We start from the raw sequence: 23,936 nt of genomic DNA on the forward strand, positions 1-23,936 counted from the left end.
CTCTCCACTAGCACCGCACTGTTGTTGTTTGCTATTAGGGCTGCACAATTAATCAAATATTAATCTATCATGATTTGGACTTTCCATAATTAAATGAACATGATCGATATTGACGTTGAAAATGCATGCTCTGCTCATAGAAAACTCTGCTGCAAAAAAATCAAGCGCTTCCTAAACTAACAGCTATAGATGCACTGCCAATCAGCAGCCAATTGAACCCGGCCGTTTTCAGCAGTCTCATAGTCATATATCTGAGTTTTTGCCGGTCACACACACATGTGCAGCCGCCACAGGATGGTTTTACGTCACACACACACACACAACATGTTGTTGGTGTGGAAGTTCTTCAGTGTGAGTGAAGAAGAATTAAAGCTGCAAGCTGTCACAACTGCAAGGCCAAATTAAGCCGTGGAGGAATAACCTTAAAAAACATCTGGAACAACTATCAGACACTTATTATATTGTAATTCGTTCCTGTGCAACCTGCTCAGAGTAATCACAGTGACCGGCTCGTCTGCTGACAGCACGCAGCACATTATAGTGCGTTCAACCTCTATTCAGTAGTAATGAGTATTTGGCTATGGTAAATTATAACGCTATGATGATGCGTTCCAATCTTGTAAAATGTTGTTTTTGGCGAGATAAATCATAAAATAGATATTAGAGAGGGACATATGACCCGTTTAACTTCCCAACACTAGCTCTAAGCAAATTATAATGTATAATTAGAACTACTAATGCCAAGATTTTTTTTTTTAATCAAAGCAAATATTTAAATAAAAGTACAATAATTTATTTCCTAATCATTTGAATTTTGTTTTATGCAAATGACAATTATAGATGACAATAACAAAGTAAAAGGATAACATTTAGAGTTTATGACGGTTTGAATGTAGCACAACATGGAAGAGGAAGCAGTGCTCTGTTTATTTAAATGAGAAATTGCAATAAAAATATTTTGTCCCTAAAATGTATGAATAATCATGATAATAATCGTGATGTCAATATTGATCCAAATAATCAGGATTATTATTTTGGCCATAATCGTGCAGCTATTTGCTATTGACACGTGACAAACTACCTGCAATCCGTTCTTCGCTGCGCTAAAACAGTTGTTGCCAGTGGCAGCCATGATACATCCAGGGCAACAGCACAGTGAAGGCTTCTGTTTGGGAGCGGCGAAGAGGAATTGATTTCCGGTTAAACAAGTTGATTTTTTTCTGGCTTAAAGGTCGCATATCATGCTCATTTTCAGGTTCATACTTGTATTTTGTGTTTCTACTAGAACATATTTACATGCTGTAATGTTAAAAAAAAACTTTATTTTCCTCATACTGTCTGTCTGAATATACCTGTATTTACCCTCTGTCTGAAACGCTCCGTTTTAGTGCATTTCAACGGAATTTAAACAGAATTGCATTGCTAGGCAACAGCTTGGGTCCACATGTACTGCCTGTCAGTTGATGACACTCACATACACTGCAACAGAAATAAACTGGGAAACATTTAGAATGTTTACATTTAAATCTGTGTAAAGGGTCTAAATATTGTATATTAGTGACATCACAAATGGGCAGAAATCCTGATAGCTTGTTTCAAATGCAGAGTTTCTGAATACGGGCTGTGTGTATTTCCCTGTGGATTGAGTGTTTCGATACTTTCATAGTATTTATATAGGACTTAAGCCTGCTTTATAATAAAAAAACATGATGATCTCACTTTTTATAATATGGGACCTTTAAAGACTGGTATACTCGCCAATACCTGATCCCGAATTTTGGGCAGTATCGGATGCATTTCCAATACTGGTATCGGTATTGGAACAAATCTACTTGCCATTGTTTAATAAACCCTCCACAACTCCCTGTCACTCAGCCCTCTCAGTCCCAGCCTCCACATTAATATTACAGCTAAGCTAGCAGGAGAACCAGAGGTGGATCACTCACTTCATGTGCATGCGTGCGCTCATGTGCATGTAAAATGTTTGCATGCCTTACCAAATGTTGGAATCAGAGGGATCACATGCAACAAGCCCATTTGGAAATTTGCTGTCACTCACCCCTCCATCTATCCACCCACTCAAACGCACACACACACACGCATTCGGCTCGCACGATCCCGGATCCCCTCTCGCCCTTTTGACCCTGTTCTGCTCGTCTTCTGACGTGCAGCAGAGACAGCGGCGGCCGCGGCGCTTCGTTAATGTCCCTTTTCATTCACACACGCAAAGCGCCGCTAAAGCCTTGGCCTTGGCCTGACGTGCCTACATGAATAAACATGCCGACTCAAAGTGAATGCTGCGCCGCAACAAGAAATAAAAACAACTGTCTCCTACAGTGCGACGCCTCACGTACTCAAGGCATGATTTGAATGTTAAACACACATTGACTTATGCATGAGCGTAGGGCAGGAGGCACTAACTGGAAATGGGATTACAATGCCAGTACTGGCTGCAGAGAATGCTGTCAGATGAATTGTAATGCACACTTAACAGACATTATGTACACGGCTGCCTTGTATGTGTTTCCAGTGGGATTATACATCTAAAGCACCTCCACAGGGACTAAATGGACTGTAAAATGGAGGTCGATGGCAATGAAGCTAGTACTTATCTAAATGACAATCACATACTCGGCTAGTGTAACATTCTGAATTGACAGTTTGTTTTCTATTTCGTTAGTACACATGCACTACATAAACAGCAAAAGCCAACAAAGAATTACTCCAAAATTCCCTCTGTTTGCTATGTAGAGATCCCTCTACCTATAACAAAGAACGTATATTGCTAAGAAGTGAAAGTCAATCGTTCATTCCATTGCAATGTCAGCGCCCAGCAGCAAAGCTACATCATTTTGGACTGAAAGCGACTACCGGACGCCAGTAAAACGTCCGCCTACAGAGAGCCGTCCAAAAGTAAAACAAAATTATTTCTATTCTATTGCCATCATTTTATTGTCTCTACCAAAATGGCCTGTGTTGTACAATAAAAATATTATAAATATACATACTATTATAGCTACTTACTTACTTACTTATTTAGTTGTTAGACTTTTTTTTCCCGGCTGTTTCCCAGAGGAGCATAAAGTGAGCGATGGAAGTTAGAAAAATACAGCAGACAGATTTTGAGAGGAATTTCAATCTTTTCATGTCGCGGATCTCCAAAATAGATGAAAAATAGAACATAGACCATAGAAGTATAAGAGGATGTGTCCTGTGCTTTTGCCCTGCGTGTTAGTAAATAGCCTACAACTATATTAAATTCTGTTTATGTCGTGCTACCAGCACTACTAGCTACTGGCCGATAGCTGGAGACATTAATTCATCCACCACGGTATAGGCTTACCGCATACAGCCCATGGGTGTATTATAAGATAATAAAAGTGATGAATTACAGCCAATATATCCATTATTACAGCCGCATACAGCTGGCAGGAAGCTGGCAGGAAGCTGGCAGAACTGGATATGTCATAAGAGCGTGCAGGGCGGTGCAGTCCTGTGGGTCTGATGCACATCCATTTTGCCGACGAAAATAACTCTGGATTCAGCTATTAGTTAATTCTACAACTTTTAGGACATAATGATTTAAATGAGGGCTGTTTAAGTGTTCGTACTGGGAAGTTGATTTACCTAAAACAAATGTATCCTCTGATTTACAGAGTCTATACATCCATGGCTATGGACTCATTGGCGTTTACAGTCTAAAAATGGCAAAAGCGCTACTGCAGCGCCATCTATTGTCAAAAAAGCATCTTTGCCTCTATACTCTTTGCCCATAATCCATCTCCTTTGGGCGCATCCTCTTCCGACCCAGCTTTCATCCAATCTCCAGTCTGATCAGGTGAAGCCACAGGTCATTAAATACTTCGTATCACAGCAGAGTTCATTTTGAAACTAGATTTTTTCCAGGAACTCATTTCCAACTTCCAACAACCGCTAAGCTGCATGCCAGCTCAAACAGAGGCGAACGCAGAACACTAAGAAGAAAAGGAAAACAGTACCATAAAATTGCATTCAGGTGTGCCCGAGAGACGGTCACACTCTAATGAGAATCATAACACGATCACACATGCGGGTTTGCTACAAATTGTTATACGAATTTCCTTCCAAAAACAACACTTTCTACCATTTTTTTCTATGTGCTCTTTTCCCTTCTCCTCCCCACCAGTTCTGTGCCCCTCCCTGGCTCTCCACAAAGCCTATAAAGGGGTCGTGGGTTTTGGTGTGGAGCCTGGAACAAGCCCGAGGGGGGGTCAGACCCAGAGACCACTCCGATGACTTCATACCAGAGCTGGATGCCAGAGCGTGGGGAGATGAGTGGGAGGGAGGGATGAAAGAGAGGTGGATGCAGCAGAGCCCTGAGTCTCTGGATACGAAGCCACCCCCCTTCCCTCCACAGCCTCCCTGGTTGTACTCTCTGTTTAATATGAAGCGTTTTGTCACAAAAAAAAGCTTGCAGGACCCTTAAATGTGAGAAAATGAATAATTCACAGGCTAAGTTTTATGGTATTTTAGCTCAACTGGCCCCATTATTAACCGTTCACTGTTTAAACATCTCCTCCTGTTGTACACATGACAAAACAAGACGCATTATCAAGGATTAACATATTTATTTAACCGCCAACTGAAACACTTGGACTCGCCATGACAAATTCCACTACCCCACCTTGTGGTGTTTGCGTCCAAGCACAGATTTACAACTTGTAAATCAACATTCAGGAACATGCTGTCACCGCGACCTAGTTCACGTCGCAAGCGCCGCTCACATCCCATCTCTGCCCAGATCAGTCAGTTAGCTCTGGCTAAACGGCAATGGCAACGACTTGCGCGGCTGCCCAAGCCAATGCATGCTGGGTACACAGATGGAGCGGACAGAAGGAGACGCAGAGAGAGAGGGAGTAAGAGAGCGAAAGACAGAAAAGGGGGGGAATGAATAGAGAGTACGGGAACTGATGCTCACAACAGATGTTTGCCACAGTTCCCTTATTGCAGTTACACTCTTCCTGGCACTTCATCAAACCCACAACAGAAGGAGTAGTTGTGCCGTATACATTTTGAAAGCTGATATCTAAACTAAACAATGCTGTTAGGCTTAATAGAGAAATAAGTGTGGGAATTTGTGTTTAAAACTCACTTTGATGATGATTCAAACTAGGGCTGTCAATCGATTAACATATTTATTTACGATTAACAGCATGATTATCCATAGTTAATTGTGATTAATCGCAAAATAATCACACATTTTTTATCTGTTCAAAATGTACCTTAAAGGGAGATTTGTCAAGTATTTAATACTCTTATCACAGGGGAGTGGGCAAATATGCTGCTTTATGCAAACATATGTATATATTCATTATTGGAAAACAATTAACAACAGAAAACAATGACAAAATTGTCCAGAAACCCTCACAGGTACTGCATTTAGCATACAAAATATGCTCAAATCATAACTTGGCAAACTCAAGCCCAACAGGCAACAACAGCTGTCACTGTATCAGTGTGCTGACACACTGATACACTTAAGTGGGCATGTCTGTAAAGGGGAGACTCATTGGTACCCATAAAACCCATTTTCAGGTCAAGTAACCCCTTTGAAAATGGCCATCCCAGCTTTTCCTCGCCAAAATTTTGCCTAAGTTTGGAGGGTTATTTAACCTCCTTCACGACAAGCTAGTATGACATGGAACCATGTTGGTACCAACGGATCCCATAGGTTTTCTAGTTTCATATGACACCAGCATCTTCATTCCATCTGTAAAACTGAGCACACTACAACCTAAAAATCACAAGTTGTATTAATGCATTGAAGAAATTAGTGGTGTTAAAACACATTATTATCGCGTTAACTTTGACATCCCTAAATTAAACTAAAAAATGCAGTAATCATCAAACATGGTCATGGTGAGCCACCTCTGCTAACATCCTAAACAAGACTCGGTCAAAACTGAGTATATGGCTGGACCGTGTGTGGTCAGTTTGTGAATTTGTGGCTAAATTGTTACACAAATAGTCAGTGGTCATGTCTATAATACTAAATCCAGCATTACATGTCCACCAGGTCCGGTGAGGACACTAGGGGACGCGCTGCACTAGGGGACGCGCTGCTCCACTCAACTGGCCGTTCAAGCGGTGACGTACCCTATAGTGGAATGCACCTGATTGGTCCCTGGTTTTCTGCAGGAAACAACATGGCGGCCTGCTCGTAAACTTTCTGTTATTCTGTCTAAACAATCCACCAAAATCTACTTCTGAAAACATTTTAAGTGTGAAATAGGCGATGCCACTGCTGAATCTCATTTAATTTTAGAACTAGATCGCCTGGTTTGACAGCTCGGTCCAAGTTTTGTGAGCTGGACGCGTCTTGCTGGACGGCCTCATTTGCATAATGGACTGTTCACCAACCTTTTCTTTTTGAAAGACCAACAGCCAATGAGGAAACTCCAACACTCGGCCGACCAATCGTGTAACTTCATCACTCGGTCAGTCACTCAGAGACAGACTTTCGTGATTGCAGGGCTGGCTCTCTGCGGTCCAGCCAAAAATGTATACACTTTCACAGGGCTGCAACTAACAATGATTTTCATTTTTGATTAATCTGCCAACTCATTTCTAGATTAATGGATTAACTGTTTTGCCTATAAAATGTTTGTTACAGTAATAGTTGGTAAATAGTGAAAATGGGCATTATAATTTCCCGGAGTCCAATTCAAAATGCTTCTTTTACACGGGGTCAAATGTCAAAAACCAAGAGATAATCAGATGAACTAGTAGGAGGTGCAATTTCACACAGCATAATGTTTAATAAGAGTGGCTATTGTTTAGGCTGTCCTCTACTGACAAAAATTGATCACAAGACATGATGTGTCCAGAACTGGGTGGTTCATCAGCTCGGCTAAATCAATTTCCTGGGGAAAATCCTAATTTGATTATTGATTGAAGTGTCAAAACTAATTCATCAAGCAAAATAAAAGCCAAACGTTCTGTTTCCCGCTTCTCACTTGTGAGTATCTGCTGATTTTCACTGTTTTATATCATTGGAATATGAATATTTTTGTGTTTTTGACTGTTGGTTGGACAAGACAAAGGACATCGGGATGTCACCTTGGGTTTACAGACCAAACGACTAATAGATTAATCGAAATAATAACTGACTGACATGAGTCGCAGCCCTAGTTTTGACCTTGCATGTCTCATCTGAAAACTACAAAAATCCAACATGAAAGCAAAGGACAGCGAATCACATCAGATATCCTCAATGGTAAAACATCCACCGTTCCGGTGAAATCTGCATTCCTGCACCGTGACTACTTCTGATGGGAGTAAACAGCCACACTTGATCAGCCATTTCGAATTCGATTTAGGCCACAGGCGCCGCTCAGTTAGCCACTCATCACAATGAGTAAAGATGTAATCAATGCACTCCGCTGTGAAACAAGTATTGGATTGACACACTTATCCTCAGAAGATGAATGGAGATTAGGGAAGCTTCTCTCGCCGTCTCGCCATGTGCGGCCCACGACGGCGACGCAATCACAATCACTCCATAACGTTCTTGTTTTTGTCAATACACGCGATGCGAACTTTGATTTCTATTTCACGCTCCAGTCCCAGCACTCTGTTTATAGATAATAGTGGGTGGCTTTGACATTATGGTGCAGAACACCCCATGCCTCTGGTTTTGAAATACCCTTTTTATATGGCTGAGTAGATTTAACGCTACTGTGAAAACAGCATGATTCACCGCCCTCTGATCTTTTAACTTCCTCAATGTGAATCACCCTCCTCTACACATTTTTAAGAGCAGCTGTGGTGACTAACTGCAGCAGCAAGAAAAAAAAAATCCCCCCTCGTCTTTGGTATAGAATGACTTCATTGTTGGTAAGCAGAGGAGACATGGATGCTGCTGAAGATGTCTGTAGGACAAAAATGTTGTTATATGATGTTTAACATATTGCTTCCTGAGACAGGACACAGTCATTCTTCTTGTATTAAAAAAAAAGGAGGGAAAAAGTGTTTCCAAGCAAGCAGGGCTGGTGGTTTGGAGAGGTTTGAGATGCCACATGTGGCTCTCATTCTGAGGGTGGAAACAGACAGACATCACTGCTTCATTTAGGCTTCATTATATTGTGTTTCTCAATCTCAACAGGATTTTCCTTCGACATGAACAAAGAGGAATGTTGATACTCGATACTCTAAAGTTTTAATGTGAAGTAACTCAACATTACTATGAAAATCTTGAGGTTTTTACTTATAGAGAGCTGAAGGGAAACTGGAACATCAATGTTCTTTTCCATAAGTAAGAAGACCTAATTCAAAATCATTTAGAATAATGCAAATTACTAAAAATACAACCCTGTAACATAAAATTGCCCACATGACTTATTATGATTTTTCCCTTTCCTTTAGTGTGTTATATCGTTTTTTTGTGCTCGAAAAGGTCTGCAAAGTTACAAAGCACAAAGTCCACCCCAAAGAGAGTTACTGTCCGCCACAGAAACACTGCTTCTGGAATGCCTTGCTTGAAGCCCTGACTTTTCTACCGTAACATGGTGATGTCACCAAGTAACACATTTGCATAATACCTGCCTAGCGGCTAGTTTAGCACGCCCTCCAACAAAGCTAGTTAGAGCACAGCTGGTTCGGTTGACTAATCACAACAGCGTGGGGCTGCTTGATTATGGCAAAAATATTTTGGTCAATACTGAGATCACGATTATTACGATCACGACGTTTCAGACAGAGGGTGACAAGAAGTGCTGCAGTTCAGCCGGCATGACAAAAAGAAAAAAAATTTCAACATTTAAGCATGTAAACATGTTCTAGTAGGAACCCAAAATATACATATGCACCTGAAAATGAGCATGATAGGTCCTCTTTAATATTTCTTTTTGAGCTGTCTTTTACAAATCTTTCCCATGACGGCCACAGGTTAAACATCACTAGTTTGACAGACTGAGGCCAGTCTAGTGACGGTTTGAGAATGGACGGAGAGAGACGAACATCTTTTATACTGCAGAGACAGAGGTAGGAAAGGTCAAGTTAGAAAAGAGCGTGGATAGATATCATGGACAAGGGAAAAACAGTTAGGGCCAGGGGATGCTTGAACCAAACTAGTTTACGACGTGTTGTCTGGCGATGTCTAAAGGCAATCTAAAGTGTTTATAGTTACAGTATATACTGTATATTATATTGGGGTGGCTGTGTCTCAGGCGCTAGAGCGGTCGTCCAATAATCACAGGGTTGGCGGTTTGATCCCTGGCTCCTTCTGTCCACATGTCAAACCCCAAGTTGCTCCCGATGGGCAGGCCAGTGCTTTGCAAGGCAGCCAATGGTGTGTAAGTGAGTGTAATAATCATTCAAATGGGGAAACGACGTTCACTTTCTTTTTTTCTTGTCAGAGTATTTGATTTATTAATTGCTTTACTGGATGTAAAGAGAATTCAACTAATATAACAAAATATTGAATTGAATAACTCTACCAACCCTACCTTTAATTAAAATCAAATTCTAACAGCAAATTCTGTTTAACGCTGAATTCACACAAGGCAGCGGTGAAGTGCGGCTCGCCGCAATAATTATATTTTTCTGGTGGCCGGGAGGCGTATTCATGTGTTTCTGGCGGGAAGAAATTCTTTGTAACATAGGTCAACATGACACAGGAGTCACAGGATCTGTCTACTGATTGGCTGCGGGTCTTCTCTGGCCGCACTTTGCCAATAAAAGTTAATCTTTTCCCAACTTTCGCTTGGCCGCAGAATCAAACACCCGCAGCACGCTGTGCTCGGGAGCGGCCACCGCAGCTTTTCATAGTCATTGCACAGCAGCTTGCCGCACGCCGCACATCGCCGCTGCTCTGATGTGAACTCAGCTGGTGCATATGCGTTATATACAGGACACGGAAGTCATACGCCCCAGCTATAATCAGCTGACAGCCCGCTGATTGAATCATCGCTTCTAATAATCAGTCACACACCAATCACAGTTAATTTTCACAACAAGGTGGTCCATTTTAATAAGACTCCCTCCTCACAGATCCCTACAACACCAATGCTGCCACACTCACCGCTGCTGCTGTTGGCAAAGCTTTGCCTCCACCACCCCAGCCTTTCTAGTTCAGATTCCTAACATGGTTCAAAGGTTAAAATGGTATTCAATGTCTTGCTTTGGGCCCACTCAGGTCTACCCACTGGGGGGGTTTTCTGCATTGTGCTTCAGCTTAGCATGCTGCTTGGCTAATCCAGGGAGCATCTTAAGAGCGGAGTCATCAACGCCAAGCATAACTGTATTTCCTTGTGTTGCAATGGTTAAAGGACCAGTGTGTAACAATTAGGGGGATCTATTGGCAGAAATAGAATAAAATATGAATAAGTATGTTTTCTTGAGTGTATAATCACCTGAAAATATGAATTGTTGTGTTTTCTTTATCTTAAAATGAGCCGTTTTGGAGCGGGTCTTTTTCCCTTTTCACAAGCTTCAAAATAGTAGTCCACAAACCAATGGGTGACATCACGGTGACATCACGGTGACATCCCGGTGACATCACGGTGACGTCATGGTGACTACATGAGTAAACCTCAGAACACGTTTCACTTTCTCACAAAGACGGATGAAAGAAACCCCCAATGAGTGTTTGAGAGTTACAGAAGCTAATGGAACAGCAGTTAGTGGCTACACTCACATTGCAAAAGGAGAATTTCATCTTGCGCTATACATAACAGTAGGATGACTATGAGTTTGGACATGCATACACACTCTAAATCAACATTCAGCGGCTCCTGTCGTTGTGTGAGGAAAAACGAAAGAAACATCTCTTTGCGTGCGTTTGTGTGAGAGAGACAAAGCACTAGATGCACACGCACACAAATCAATCACACTACCCACTATAATCAATCTCAGGGCTCTGAGGAGTGCTTCACTTTATTACAAACTCTCCCTACTTCATCTCTCCAGCAATCTGGAAACATCGAACTCAAGTCTCATTCAGCCATCAACCCAACCTCCTCAACACACACACACGCACACACACACTTTCTCCCTCCTAGACAGCCTTCAAAGCTGAAGTCTGGAGCCTCGGCTGGTCCCAAGGCTCCCTTTTGACACACACAAACACACTTATGCAAACGATCCCACTGGCTTTTCACTGGATTTGTAGCAGCAGGCTGAAAGGCTTGAACACTGGTGGAAACTTCATTTCCATATAACAGTAGATGGAATCTTTTCATATAGCGTCAACATAAACCTGTGGAACTAATACTCAAAGTTACATGTACACACACAAAGACACAAACACACTAAATAATCAACTTCCAGTGACCTGCGAATGTGTAGCCAGTATTTCAAATCCACAAGTACATAGAAAAAGCAGAAAGAAGAGAAAGAATGGAGAGTTAAAGGAGTCTGTCTCACCCTCACAGATCTTGTCAAGCCGCTGGCGCTTCACTTTATGTTTGTCGACCAGAGCCATCCCGTCAAAGCTTCAAACGTTCTCTTCTCTCTGGATTTTTGTATCCACCTCTCTCCTCCTTAAAGTCCTGAATGATCCAATCCTCCTGACGTTAGCTAGCTGATGTTTTAAACCTGAAATACAAGAAAGCAGGGACAAAGATTATTCTTTGGAAGCCAGTCTGAGAGTGACGTACAGCACATCCACTGTGAGTTTCGCAACTTTTAAAAAATGATTTCTTGGATTTTATGTTTAGTAACCCGGGGGCGGATGGGACCGTATTGTTTTGTAGTTCCTACTTTGTTACAAATCAACAACAGGCATACAAAGACAAGACAAAGGCTTTTCCTAATTGAATATGACCCACTGTCAAGTCCCTGAGTGAATGTTTACTCAAGTGGCAGCCAGTCAAAAACCCTTTTTGCCAAACTCCATATCTCACTAATTTATGAAAATATAATTATCAGGGTTGTCAATCAATTAAAATATGTAATCAAGATTAATCGTAAATTAATCACACATTTTTTATATGTTCAAATTGTACCGTAAAAGGAAGGTTTGTCAAATATTTAATACTCTTATCAACATGGGAGTGGGCAAATATGCCTGCTTTATGCAAATATATGTATATATTTATGATTGGAAATCAATTAACAACACAAAACAATGACAAATATTGTCTAGAAACCCTCACAGGTACTGCATTTAGTATAAACAATATAAACAAATCATAACATGGCAAACTCAAGCCCAACAGGCAACAACAGCTGTCAGTGTGTCAGTGTGCTGAATTGACTATGACTTGCCCCAAACTGCATGTGATTATCATAGAGTGGGCATCGTGGGACTCGTGGGTACCCATAGAATCCATTTACATTCACATAGCTTGAGGTCAGAGGTCAAGGGATCGCTTTGAAAATGGCCCTGACAGTTTTTCCTTGCAAAACTTTTGCGCAAGTATGGAGCGTTATGTTAACTCCTTCGTGATAAGATAGTATGCACTACTGTCAGGATATAGTGACCGTTTTATAAAAATAACTTTTAAATCATATTTGCTCCAATCTGCCTACTGCTGCTTTAACTTCATGCTCATTAAGAAGCTGAGGAGGTTTGACACTGTTCACGTACTAATCGTGACTTCCTGGCTTCCTGAAAGTGCATCACACCTAACAGCGATCATCATGCACAGTTACACACCTTAGCAGTTATCACTCAAATCAGACCCCTTGCAGAGGCTCGATCCTCCACTAGAGGGAGCCTCACCTCAGCGAGCACTGCTCATCTAATTTAATGAAGAAATGTCACTTCTGCAACCAGAGCCCCCAAACTGAGCGGTGCACAGCGAAAAGCAGACAAACACAGAGTGAGTGAGCAAATGAAGCGTTTTACCAATCATTTATGTTCAGTGACTGATGCTCCTCTAAAAAAACAATCTTCTAATTGGTCCCTGCTGAAGCCTGAGGGACACGGCACTGTTTTATAGGTGGTGGGGGGGAGGCGGGCAGACAGAGGAAGGCACAAGAATGCACACAAGATGACAAGCAGAAATGTAGGCTCACACACACACACACACACACACACACACACACACTCTAAGGGCAGCGAGTCACACAGAGGAATGTGGGTCAGTTAGTCAGCAGACGGGAGGAGGTTGTATCAGCAGAATAAAGACATAAAATGGGTGGTTGGCGGGAGGGAGTGGAAAGTACTAGAAAAACATCGGCTAACAGGATGAGTACAGTGTGACACCATCCTCCTCCTACATTTTAACAGTATCTTTTTCAGCACTTTCGCATTTATAACCCTACCTGTGTTTATTTCTATATTCGCCTCTGGGCCCAATCCTGCACTTTGAGAGCAGCTCTCACTTGAGTACTTATATGATGATGTATTGATATTTACGCTGTGACTGCAATTACAAATGTTAAGGCTAAGCAATATGGCTGAATTATGATTTTTTGATGTTGCATTTTTATTTGGCCAGCTGTTGGGAGGTAGGCGCACTGCAGCTGAGTGAATTTAAAAGTTTGTAGGTGTTAAATGTCTCCTGCATTCAAACACAGTATGAGCTCCCGTCTTTCTCCGACACGTCTTTCTTTAACCAAACACATTTCGGCTCGCTTCGCCAGTCAGCTGCGCTTCAGCTTCCCTCCTCCACAAGGTAAGCCTTGCTGCCAAAGAGCTGAAGACCCACATGTGGGAGTCAGAGGAGAAGTAATTGAGCAAGAGGGAAAGCAGGAAACAGTCAGTCAGAGGCGGGGGAGTCACGCCGCCTTGGCTATGAATAGACTGGCATAGGCATCCTATACTCTGTGCAGCGTGAACGGCAACGCTGCAGGTCACGGGTGCATCTGGCCATTTAGTCATTATAAACGCTTCTCATATAGACTTCACTGCCTCGGTGGAATAACAGTGCATGACATATAGGTTGCAGTAGCGCACAGGTGCCTGCAAAACAATTATTCAAGATCACAATGTACAAAAACATGTGGTGGTTATACAATATCATAATTGGAATAAAATGATGCGATAACGATACAATACTGTGCAATACAACTAGATTTGAAAAGTTAAGTTAAATTTAATGTAAAGCAATAACTTGAATTAGATTATATGGCAGGGCTAGGCAATGATTCAGTATCAACTGTGCTTATTCAATCTTGTGAATGGATGCATGGGTGGAATATGATTTCAAAAAAGTACAAAATGCAAGTCTCCACTTAGTGGAGCTGTATTGTGATTAGGGCAGCCCCCTCTTAGGCGATTAGTCGACCAATCGGTCGTTTTGGTCTTAGTCGATAAGATTTCTTTAGTCGAGTAGTCGTTTTTTATGATTTTTTTCAGGCTGAATGACTTATTTCTGAGAAACTTAGGAGCACATCTCTAGTAAACACAAGATTTAAAGTGGTGCTTTTGTGTGATTATTAGGGCTGTCAATAGATTAAAAGATGTAATTGTGATTAATTGCAAATTCTTCATACATTTTTTATCTGTTCAAAATGTACCTTAAAGGGAGATTTATCAAGTATTTTATACTCTTATCAACATGGGAGTGGGCAAATATGTTTGCATTTTGCAAATGGTATGTATATATTTACTATTGGAAATCAATTGACAACACAAAACAATGGCAAATATTAGTTCCTGAAACCCTCACAGGTACTGCATTTAGCATAAAAATATGCTCAAATCATAACATGGCAAACTGAAGCCCAACAGACAACAACAGCTGTCAGTGTGTCAGTGTGCTGACTTGACTATGACTTGCACCCAAACTGCATGTGATTATCATAAAGTGGGCATGTCTGTAAAGGGGAGACTCGTTGGTACCGATAGAACCCATTTTCATTCACATATCTTGAGGTCAGAGGTCAAGGGACCCCTTTGAAAATGGCCATGCCAGTTTTTCTTTGCCAAATTTTAGCACAAGTTTGGAGCGTTATTTAAACTCCTTGGCAACAAGCTAATATGACATGGTTGGTACCAATGGATTCCTTGGGTTTTCAAGTTTAATATGATGCCACTATCTTCAAATCTGACCCCGCTACATTCTAAAAATCGCAAGTTGCGTTAATGCGTCAAAGAAATTAGTGCTGTTAAAACAAATTTGCTTTAACCTGTTACTATCGCATTAACTTTGACAGCCCTTGTGACTATTTGTGGAGAAATTCTTTTACAGATCTGTCCATTAAATCAACTAATCGATTAGTTGACAAAGAAGGACAGCCCTAATTGTGTTGACAGGATCATAACATGTTTTTAACATGATTTATTGCTTAATTTTAGTTTACTATATGATATAATGCATAAACCACAGTTAATTCCACTGCACATCAATTTGATTTGACATATTAGGATATACTGTATATTGTAAATATTAGGATGATGATTTTGACCTTATCACAGAGCCCTATAATGAGGTTTGCACATTTTGTCAACCACTTATATTTAGGTCTACGTGAATGGTGTCGATTGATTAACTTATTTTTTAAGCATGCTGAATATATCAATAAAAATGTGTAAATGTTTGTATCCCCCAAACCTCTACATTCACTCAGAATCAGATCTCTGTTCGTCAAACATGACATTTCCTCACTTCTCTTCTCACTGGTGGTCTCAACTGAAGGGGTGGCTTAGAAGAATGGCCTGCTCAGCAGTTTGAGAGCTACATTCGACCAAAAACCCCAAACTGCGGTATATATGACATCATAATTAATTCCAGAGATTTGTCTCATGCAAGAAGGAGTTCCACTCCATTTCCAGAGAAGTCGACTCCACTAAGCAGGTTGAAAAGTCAACAGCAACTTTGAGAAGAGCTCTCAGCCAGAGAAGTGCCACAGAGGAAGTACAGTTATCCTGCAGCCTTTAGCACTATCGCTGCTGGATTGTTACTTGACTAAGTGCTGTTATGTAACTTAACAATAAGGGGATTGACCTGAGAGAAAATACGTGCCCAGTGCTGGAGGAGAGGAAGAGGAAGAGGAGAAAGGCACACACACACAGACAGACACACACACACACACACACACACACGCAAACAACAGAAACACACAACTCCAGGGATTGTCTGCATGGCTCGGTGTAGAGAGAAGGTGACACACACAGCGCTGGATGTGTTACTTGTGGGCGGGGTAGTCATGTTCACAGGTTCCCTGACAAGTCTGTAAATGTTACCAAGTCAGATTGTGACCAAAGGGACGGTCGTCAGATCTGACGAACGTTGCAAACCTCACAATATTCTTTGGTCATAAAAGGTTTTATCTCGTCTTTGATGAAGCAGGATTTTGACTTTGTGGGCTGAGAAAAACATCCATCATAACTGCATATAAAAGTTTTACAAGCCAGTATGATTTACTACAGACACCTGACTTTCACTTCACACCCTTTCTGCAGCATAGCCACAATCCACAAATGTTTTGAAAGTACACATCTTGCCTTTCTACTTTGATGCATTTCATGCACTGCTGCATGGACTCCCCTCTGTGACCCCAACCTGCAACCTGTCAGAAGGCCTGAATGAGACAATACTGTGCATCTACAATAATGTGCTACATGTTCATCAGTTTTCCTTTTTGAATAATATATTTCCATGTATGTGCAGTACATGTGTGGTTGCTTGTCTACGTATGTGTCGCCATCACAGACCGAGCAGTCTTGAGTTGTTTACAAAGTTCACACTCGTAGCTTAAAGCTTTGTTCTGTGTCTCCACTCCCTGTATGACTGATTTTATACTTTTGATTATGATTATTTACGACACAAAGAGCCCTTTTGGTTTAGACCACAAAATATGTCTGTTATCTATTCTAAGTAATGAATGCAACACCATGTTGTTCCTGCACTACATATACCTGTTACGTTCTTAATGTCTGTATTTTGAACTAATTTTCTTGTGAATCAGTGTCACTTGAACACATTTCTGTACATGATAAACAGGAAAGCAATCCAGGCGATATCCAAAATATCAAAACAAGTGGCAATGAGGAAGAGAATATATTAAAAAGCCTTTATTATAGTGGCTAAATTATTTAAAAAGCCAACATGTTTTGACCACTGTAGGTCTTCGTCAGGGCTTACAAAAAAAAAAAAGGAACACACAGAGCAACCAGTTATCTGTCTTAACATTTCTGTACATGTTCTCTTCTTGAGTAAAACAAAAAAATACTACTTTAAGTTTATTTTATCAGCCTGAATCGCAAATTATGGTTGGAACAAAGATGATCTCATCCCATATAAACTCAGTAGTTACCTACTATTTGCTCAAATTAACTTGTGATGTATAGAGCTAAAAAAAATACTTGATTAATTAATTTCAATCAATGAATTGTCTAAAAGCACAAATGTCAAACACTGGTTATCGGTTCCAGCTTTTCCAATGTGAGGATTTGAAGCTTTTCTCTGTTTCATATCATTGTAAACATTGTATCTTTGGGTTTTGTACTGTTGGTCAAAACAAGACGACAGAAACATGGCAGAGCAACATGGTGGACTCCGACTGAAGAGGAGCCACTCCCTGTGTAGGTATGAAGGGCTCATTCTAAGCAAACAAAAACACGATTCTTAGTTTTAGGTGCTTATAGACTAATGAAAACATAGTTATGAATATTATATTCCATTTCTGCTAATAGAGCCCCCAAAATTTTACAGACTGTTCCTTTAAGTCATAAAATAATGGGCAAAAAATTAATCCAAATTTAAATACTTGATGATACTTAATGATATATAGTCAATGATGGAAATTGTCATGGTATGCAGTTATTTGTGTCACACTGCATCTGGGGAATGCAGTCCTTTAAACTTTCTAGAAATTCACACAGTTGCATGTTTGGGCTGCAGAAGCATGAAGTTACCCTGTACAGCTTTGACTTATAGACTTAACAAATCATTTAAATGTCACTCACATGATGGACCTAAAAAAATAAAGCTCTTTTTTATGCACTTTAATAGTGGATAAAATGTTGTTACAGAGTTGAGCGGTGCTCAAAGTAAAGAGCTTTTAACACTGTGGCAGATGTACACAATAGATGTGCCACCACAGCTTCTCCATGTCTCACAAATAAGAAGTACAATTTTCATTGAAATGCCACAAAAAAAGTCTGAGTGCCGCGCCAGGCGTTACATTGCATTGTTGCAGCTGTTGCATCACTCCAAGAGGTTATGAATTCATACTCTCTCATCTAACACCCTGTACATCAAGAAAACTTCACAAGCAGAAAGAGCCCAGTTTTACACTTCAGAAAACATCTCTCTCTTTCAACTCTCTCACTCGCACTCACTCTTTTCTACTCCTTTTGTGATGAAAAGCACATAACAAGGCAGGCAGCCCAGGAGATCTTGTTTAGGTTGGTAATAGCGCAGAAGACACAGAGGGAGGGAAGAGAAAGTGAAAGAGGTCTTTTTCTGACCGAGGCCATCTCTCAGAGGAGCCCTCTCGCCAGATTAAGAAACCTGTGGGTTTGGCTAAAGGTGAGAAGGCACACAGTGAAGTAAAGCTACAGCTTTGACTTTGTCATAACACGTGTTTTGACTGAAATATCTGTGGAGGCGTTCACTACAAGGGGGAGTTTTCATCTTGAAAAAAAAAAAAAGAACGTCGTGCTCTCTCTTTTTTTAGATCAGCCGAGCTTCCAGCCCTTGACCTCAGTGAACTAGTTTAACTATGTGAACTTGATGACCAACAGACCATACACACACACACACACAAAAGGGGGACTGAGCTATGCAAGTATGGGTTTGTAGTCAAAGAATCAAGCTCAAGGGGAAACCTGGTGACCTTTAGATGAACTGGAAATAACCCGTTTTACTCTTTTCCATCTTTTACCGTTTGAATATCTTTGTTTTTAGTGCAGCCTCGTCTCGACATGTGACAGCTGTGAGCTTCACACATCGTCTCGTTGAGGGAATAGTTTGACATAAATTCGCTTATTCTTGCTGAGGGTTAGATGAGATGACTGATAGCACCAAAGACAGTTCAGAAAGGAGAAGGTGCACTGGGAGTCGGTTCCCTGTATCAGTGTCACATGGGTTTCGCCGCTGCCCCGCCCCTTTAGGAGACTAGCGGCATGTCCTGTGTCTATCAACGTGAACAGAGATTATGACCGATTCTTTCGCCCCATAGTCATCGAAGTAAATATTGGACCCATTTTTCACAAGCCACATACAGTATATTTAGAACATTGAGACACTAAAATGGCAATTTTCAAAGACAAATCAGGAGAAAATTAACTTTTTTCGAGACCTGTCTCTGTCTCAGCAACACACTCTTGAGGGATCTGGCATCTTCAACGTTTACGAATGCCCTAGCTAGATAATTTCCATAATGCTAAATATGACTGTTAGCAAAAGAAAATATAAATACTTGACTGTCAATCGATTTAAACATTTAATTGTGAATAATCGCATGATTGTCCATAGTTAATCACGATTAATCACACATATTTGATCTGTTCAAAATGTACCTTAAAGGGAGATTTATCAAATATTTAATACTCTAATCAACATGGGAATGGGCAAATATGCTTGCTTTATCCAAATGTATGAATATTTACTATTGGAAATCAATTAACAACACAAAACAATGACACATATTGTCCAGAAACCCTCACAGGTACTGCATTTAGTATAAAAACATATGCTAAAATCATAACATGTCAAACTGCAGCCCAACAGACAACAGCTGTCAGTGTGTCAGTGTGCTGACTTGACTATGACTTTCCCCCAAACTGCATGTGATTATCATAAAGTGGACATGTCTGTAAAGGTGAGACTTGTGGGTACCCTTAAAACCCATTTTAATACACATATCTTGAGGTCAGAGGTCAAGGGACTTTGAAAATGGCCATGACAGTTTTTCCTCACCACATTTAGCACAAGTTTGGACAACCTAATAATCGCAAGTTGCATTAATGCATTAAAGAAATTAGTGGTGCTAAGACAAATTTGCGTTAACACGTTGTTATCACGTTAACTTTGACAGCCCTTATACATATATTATGCACATATTATAGCCTAATCTAATCTGCTTTCATCCACACAACCTTCAAAACACTTCCAAACAAGGTGGGGGGATGTGTGGACCTTAGCTTTGCTTAGTTTGGCTGGCCTGGAAAGTCACAATATCTGCCTACCAGCATCTCTAAAACTCAATAATTAACACATTGTATACAGTTTGTTTAATCCGTACAAAAAACAAAGTGTAAACCCACCCAAAATAGGAAGACAACCTGGCCAAGAAATAGTCTGGCACATAACTTCCTGTAAAACCACAACTTGTTGTTTTTACACTTCTGTCTTTGTACAGATTAGATAAGTGATCTTTAGAGGTGCTGATAGGTGGATGTTTTTACCTTTGGACAGAGCCAGACTAGTTGTTTCCAGTTTTTATGCTAATCTAAGCTAACCGGGTGCCGGCCCCAGCTTCATATTTACCGAACAAACAACAGAATGATATCAATCTTCTCATCTAACTCTTGGCAAGAAAGAGCGCATTTCCCATAACGTGGACTTATTCCTTTAACAACTGTAATGAATGTGCTTCAATGGACACTAGCTGCGGTAAAATCTCATTAATGCAGCAAATCATAGGACAGGGGTACCTTACAGTCAACATTTTGAGGAAGAATTGTGTAGCAGCTACCCAAAGTGACTGCTTAAGAGTCTATGATTTATGTCCCTGAAAGTGCAAGGTAGCAGAAAACGAAGAGGCAGAGAGGGGAAGGTGGTTAAGGTTTCTCTTCTCTCATTAATCGGATAGTTGGGGCTCCGAGGGGCACGTAAAGCTGTCGCTCAGACCGCTGATTTACACCTCTTTCCTCCCTGCCAGCCTCTTTCTTCCTCCAACACTTCCCTGTCTAAATACACCAGTTACTGACAATTACAGCTCTCCTCTTTCTACCTCTCCATCATCATCCCCCAAGTCTGTCAGTCCATCTGTGCCTCTCTGTGTATCCTTTTACCTCCTTTTGCATGTCCTGTCAGCCTCTGGCAGATCGCATTCTTTTCATTCCCCATTTCTCCTTTACATCGCCTTTTCTCTGAACCATTTTCCCATCCTCCCCCCTTTCCCTCTCCCTCGCTCCCTCCCTCCCTCCCTCACATTCTCGCCATCTTTCTCTCCTTTCAACTCTAAACGAAATGAGACTGCAGCAGCACTAACTGCTGACTTGGGCTAATGCACAATTTTGTAATAATGCCTATTCGTGTAAGTCACCCAGGAAACGCATAATGGTGACATTATTGTGCACGGCAGCCTGTTAGCCTAACCCGGCGAGGCTTTCGGCATGGCCTGCATTCCTCCTCTCTCCAGCTCTTTACAACTAATGAACTAAAACAAAGGTTGGCATCTAGAATAATGCATTTTTTCACAACACAGGCCACTGAAGACTTCACAAAACGGAGCCCATGTTTGAATTAAATAAAAGACGTTGTAAACATGTCTCTAAATGTTATCTTGGTAATTTTTTCTCCTTAACCTTATAGACTAAATACTGAATTTACTCATTTCAACTCACACATACATGTATAAGCACATTATGCACACACACAAGCAATCACACCGAAACCTGTGGTACTTAGGCCGACAGATGAAAGGCTGTGTCCAAGATGCTTTTATTGTGGTAATAAATCCGTCCTATCCACTTTCCTGTTGAAGAGAATGATCTCAGACCTTTCTTCTCTGGAGGGACAAAAGACCAGTACAGAGTGCTGAACTACAGACACACTAACCTTACATATAAGAGCAATACACTTGTGACAATTGGACCAACTTCTCTTCGAGGTGACCCTGGGACTGGTGGATGAGACCAGTGGTAGATATGATAATGGAAGTGAATTAAGGACACCTTTTGATGCTCACTGCTAAGTAGGATGTACACCAGGTTGGATGTGTTGTCATGGATGCAGCAGAAATAGAGTAAACATGAGGTGACACACTCTTCCCCTGAACTAATCTTTATAACTGAGGGCCCATTTGATTCTTACCTTACTTAACATGCATACATTTATCATGTTCTAGAAACTCTGGGGGCTTTCACACGTAACTGTTTGGTTTGGTTTAAGCAAACTGTAGTATGTTTGCCGTGGCGGTTGGTTTGGTTCGTTTAGGCTGTTGTGAACGCTATGCATCGAGCTCTGGTGTCGAATAAAGAACTGGAAGTTGGGTCTCAGTTCGCTTTCGTGAAGTGAACTCATTTGATCTGTTTGGAAATCTAAGGATAGATATGTGATTTTCGTAGGAACTCAAAAGCTAGACCTGAAACGATTAGTCAATTAATCGATTAATCAATTATTCAACTGCTGAAAAATCAATCGGCAACTATTTTGATAACTAATTGTTTTAGTCATGTTGTAAGTAGGGCTGTCAAAGATAACATGATAATAACGCCTTCACGAGGTTGTAGCAGGCTCAGTTTTAAAGCTAGAGGGAAGATATTGGCATCATATGAAACTAGAAAACTGTTGTTGCCTGTTTGTTTCTGGACAATATTTCTCATTGTTTTGTATTGTTAATTGATTTCCAATAATAACTATATACTAGGGTTGTCTATCAATTCAAATGTTTAATTGAAATAAAAATATTTGGCATTGCCCACTCCCATGTTGATAAGATATGGACAGTCATGTGATTAAATAGTCGATGACAGCTGTAGTTTTAAACAAAAATGCCAAATATTCTCTAGTCCCAGCTTCTCTTTATAATGTTTTATATCATTGTAAACTGAATGTGTTTGAGTTTTGGACAGTTGGTCTAAGAAAATAATACATCTGAAGACGTCATCATAGACACAAGGAAAGCCATTTTTCACAATTTTCTGATATCTTACAGACTAAGTGATTGATCAATTAATACATTTAATAATTGGCAGATTAATCAATGTTAAAATAGTACTTAGTTGTAGCTGTATTACTACTAAATCCTCCGTCCAACTGTCAGGAATGCGATCTTATGTATAAGGATCATTCATTATATATTTATGCAAATCATTTGGTAACCATGATAACATGTACTAATGTGTGTCCCCATGCGAGTGTAATGATTTCCCCTGATCAATCAGTGGAGTTAAGTTCTTTTTTATATTTATTAGTGGGCAACACCAGGCAGCAGAGCCTCTAAGGTCAGTGAGTGCCACGGCTTCCTCCAGACGGTAAACAATGTATCAGCCAGCACAAACCAATTTTTGTGTGTACTGACTTTTGCTCATAAATTAAAGTCTTACCAGTAACACACTGGAGTCTGTGTGAAACTGTAATCAGCAGAGTGTCTTCGCCATCTTACCTTGTCTCTCTCAGCTCTTTAGCACCTCCCCATTCCTCAGCTATAAACTCATTAACGCGAGGCCAGAGCAAAAACACAGACACCTTATCATTTAGCACAAGTCAAAACAATTTAGTTCCATTTACTCAAAATATCTAACCTTATGCTCACTGATTTCTTACACCTCTCCAGAGTGAAATGTTTAAAACCATTTAGCTGCATGATGGAAACCCCGAGGAGAGAGCGAAGAGGAGCGACAAAAATGCAATTATATTTTAGGGCTATGGAATAATTACGCCTCGGGGAGATGGACCTTCAAATTCAGAAATTAAATGGGAAAAAAATGTGAATGTGTTGGAACGGAGCCAATGTCTTAAAGACTCAACCAATGGCTGATTGAAGAATGGAGATGCCACAGTCACATTTAAGGAGTAAATTTAGGATTTTCAAAGAAACACAGAGCATGACTAACGAGGAGAGACTATTAAAGCGACTGCTTCTGGGTCTAAAGAGCAAAGTGACGGTTCGTAAAGGAAAACACATAAGGAAGACAGATAACCACCTTCTTTTCCATGTCACCATGATCCCTGTCAGCAATTTACTGCAAAATCTATTTGAATATTGCTCGTCAGGTACGACATTACCGAGTAAATTTACTCTCCACGTAATACATAATAGTAAATCATTACCACGAAATCCCCTCTGAATAGATTTAGTCTAATTAGATACACTTGTACATTTGTGTG

The 23,936-nt window shown here is 40.6% G+C and overlaps 1 protein-coding gene across 1 annotated transcript in view; it reads right to left on the reverse strand.

The window, feature by feature from the left end:
- LOC119495756 (C-terminal-binding protein 2-like) overlaps positions 1–23,936 on the reverse strand; it is a 91,679-nt gene that overhangs the window by 51,464 nt on the left and 16,279 nt on the right. Inside the window, 1 exon segment of the mRNA XM_037782516.1 lies at positions 11,404–11,574. Coding sequence (XP_037638444.1) covers positions 11,404–11,461 — 58 coding nt within the window. The 5' untranslated portion in view covers positions 11,462–11,574.

The sequence above is a fragment of the Sebastes umbrosus genome, chromosome 10 (genome assembly GCF_015220745.1).
Source record: "Sebastes umbrosus isolate fSebUmb1 chromosome 10, fSebUmb1.pri, whole genome shotgun sequence".
Lineage (NCBI taxonomy): Eukaryota > Metazoa > Chordata > Actinopteri > Perciformes > Sebastidae > Sebastes > Sebastes umbrosus.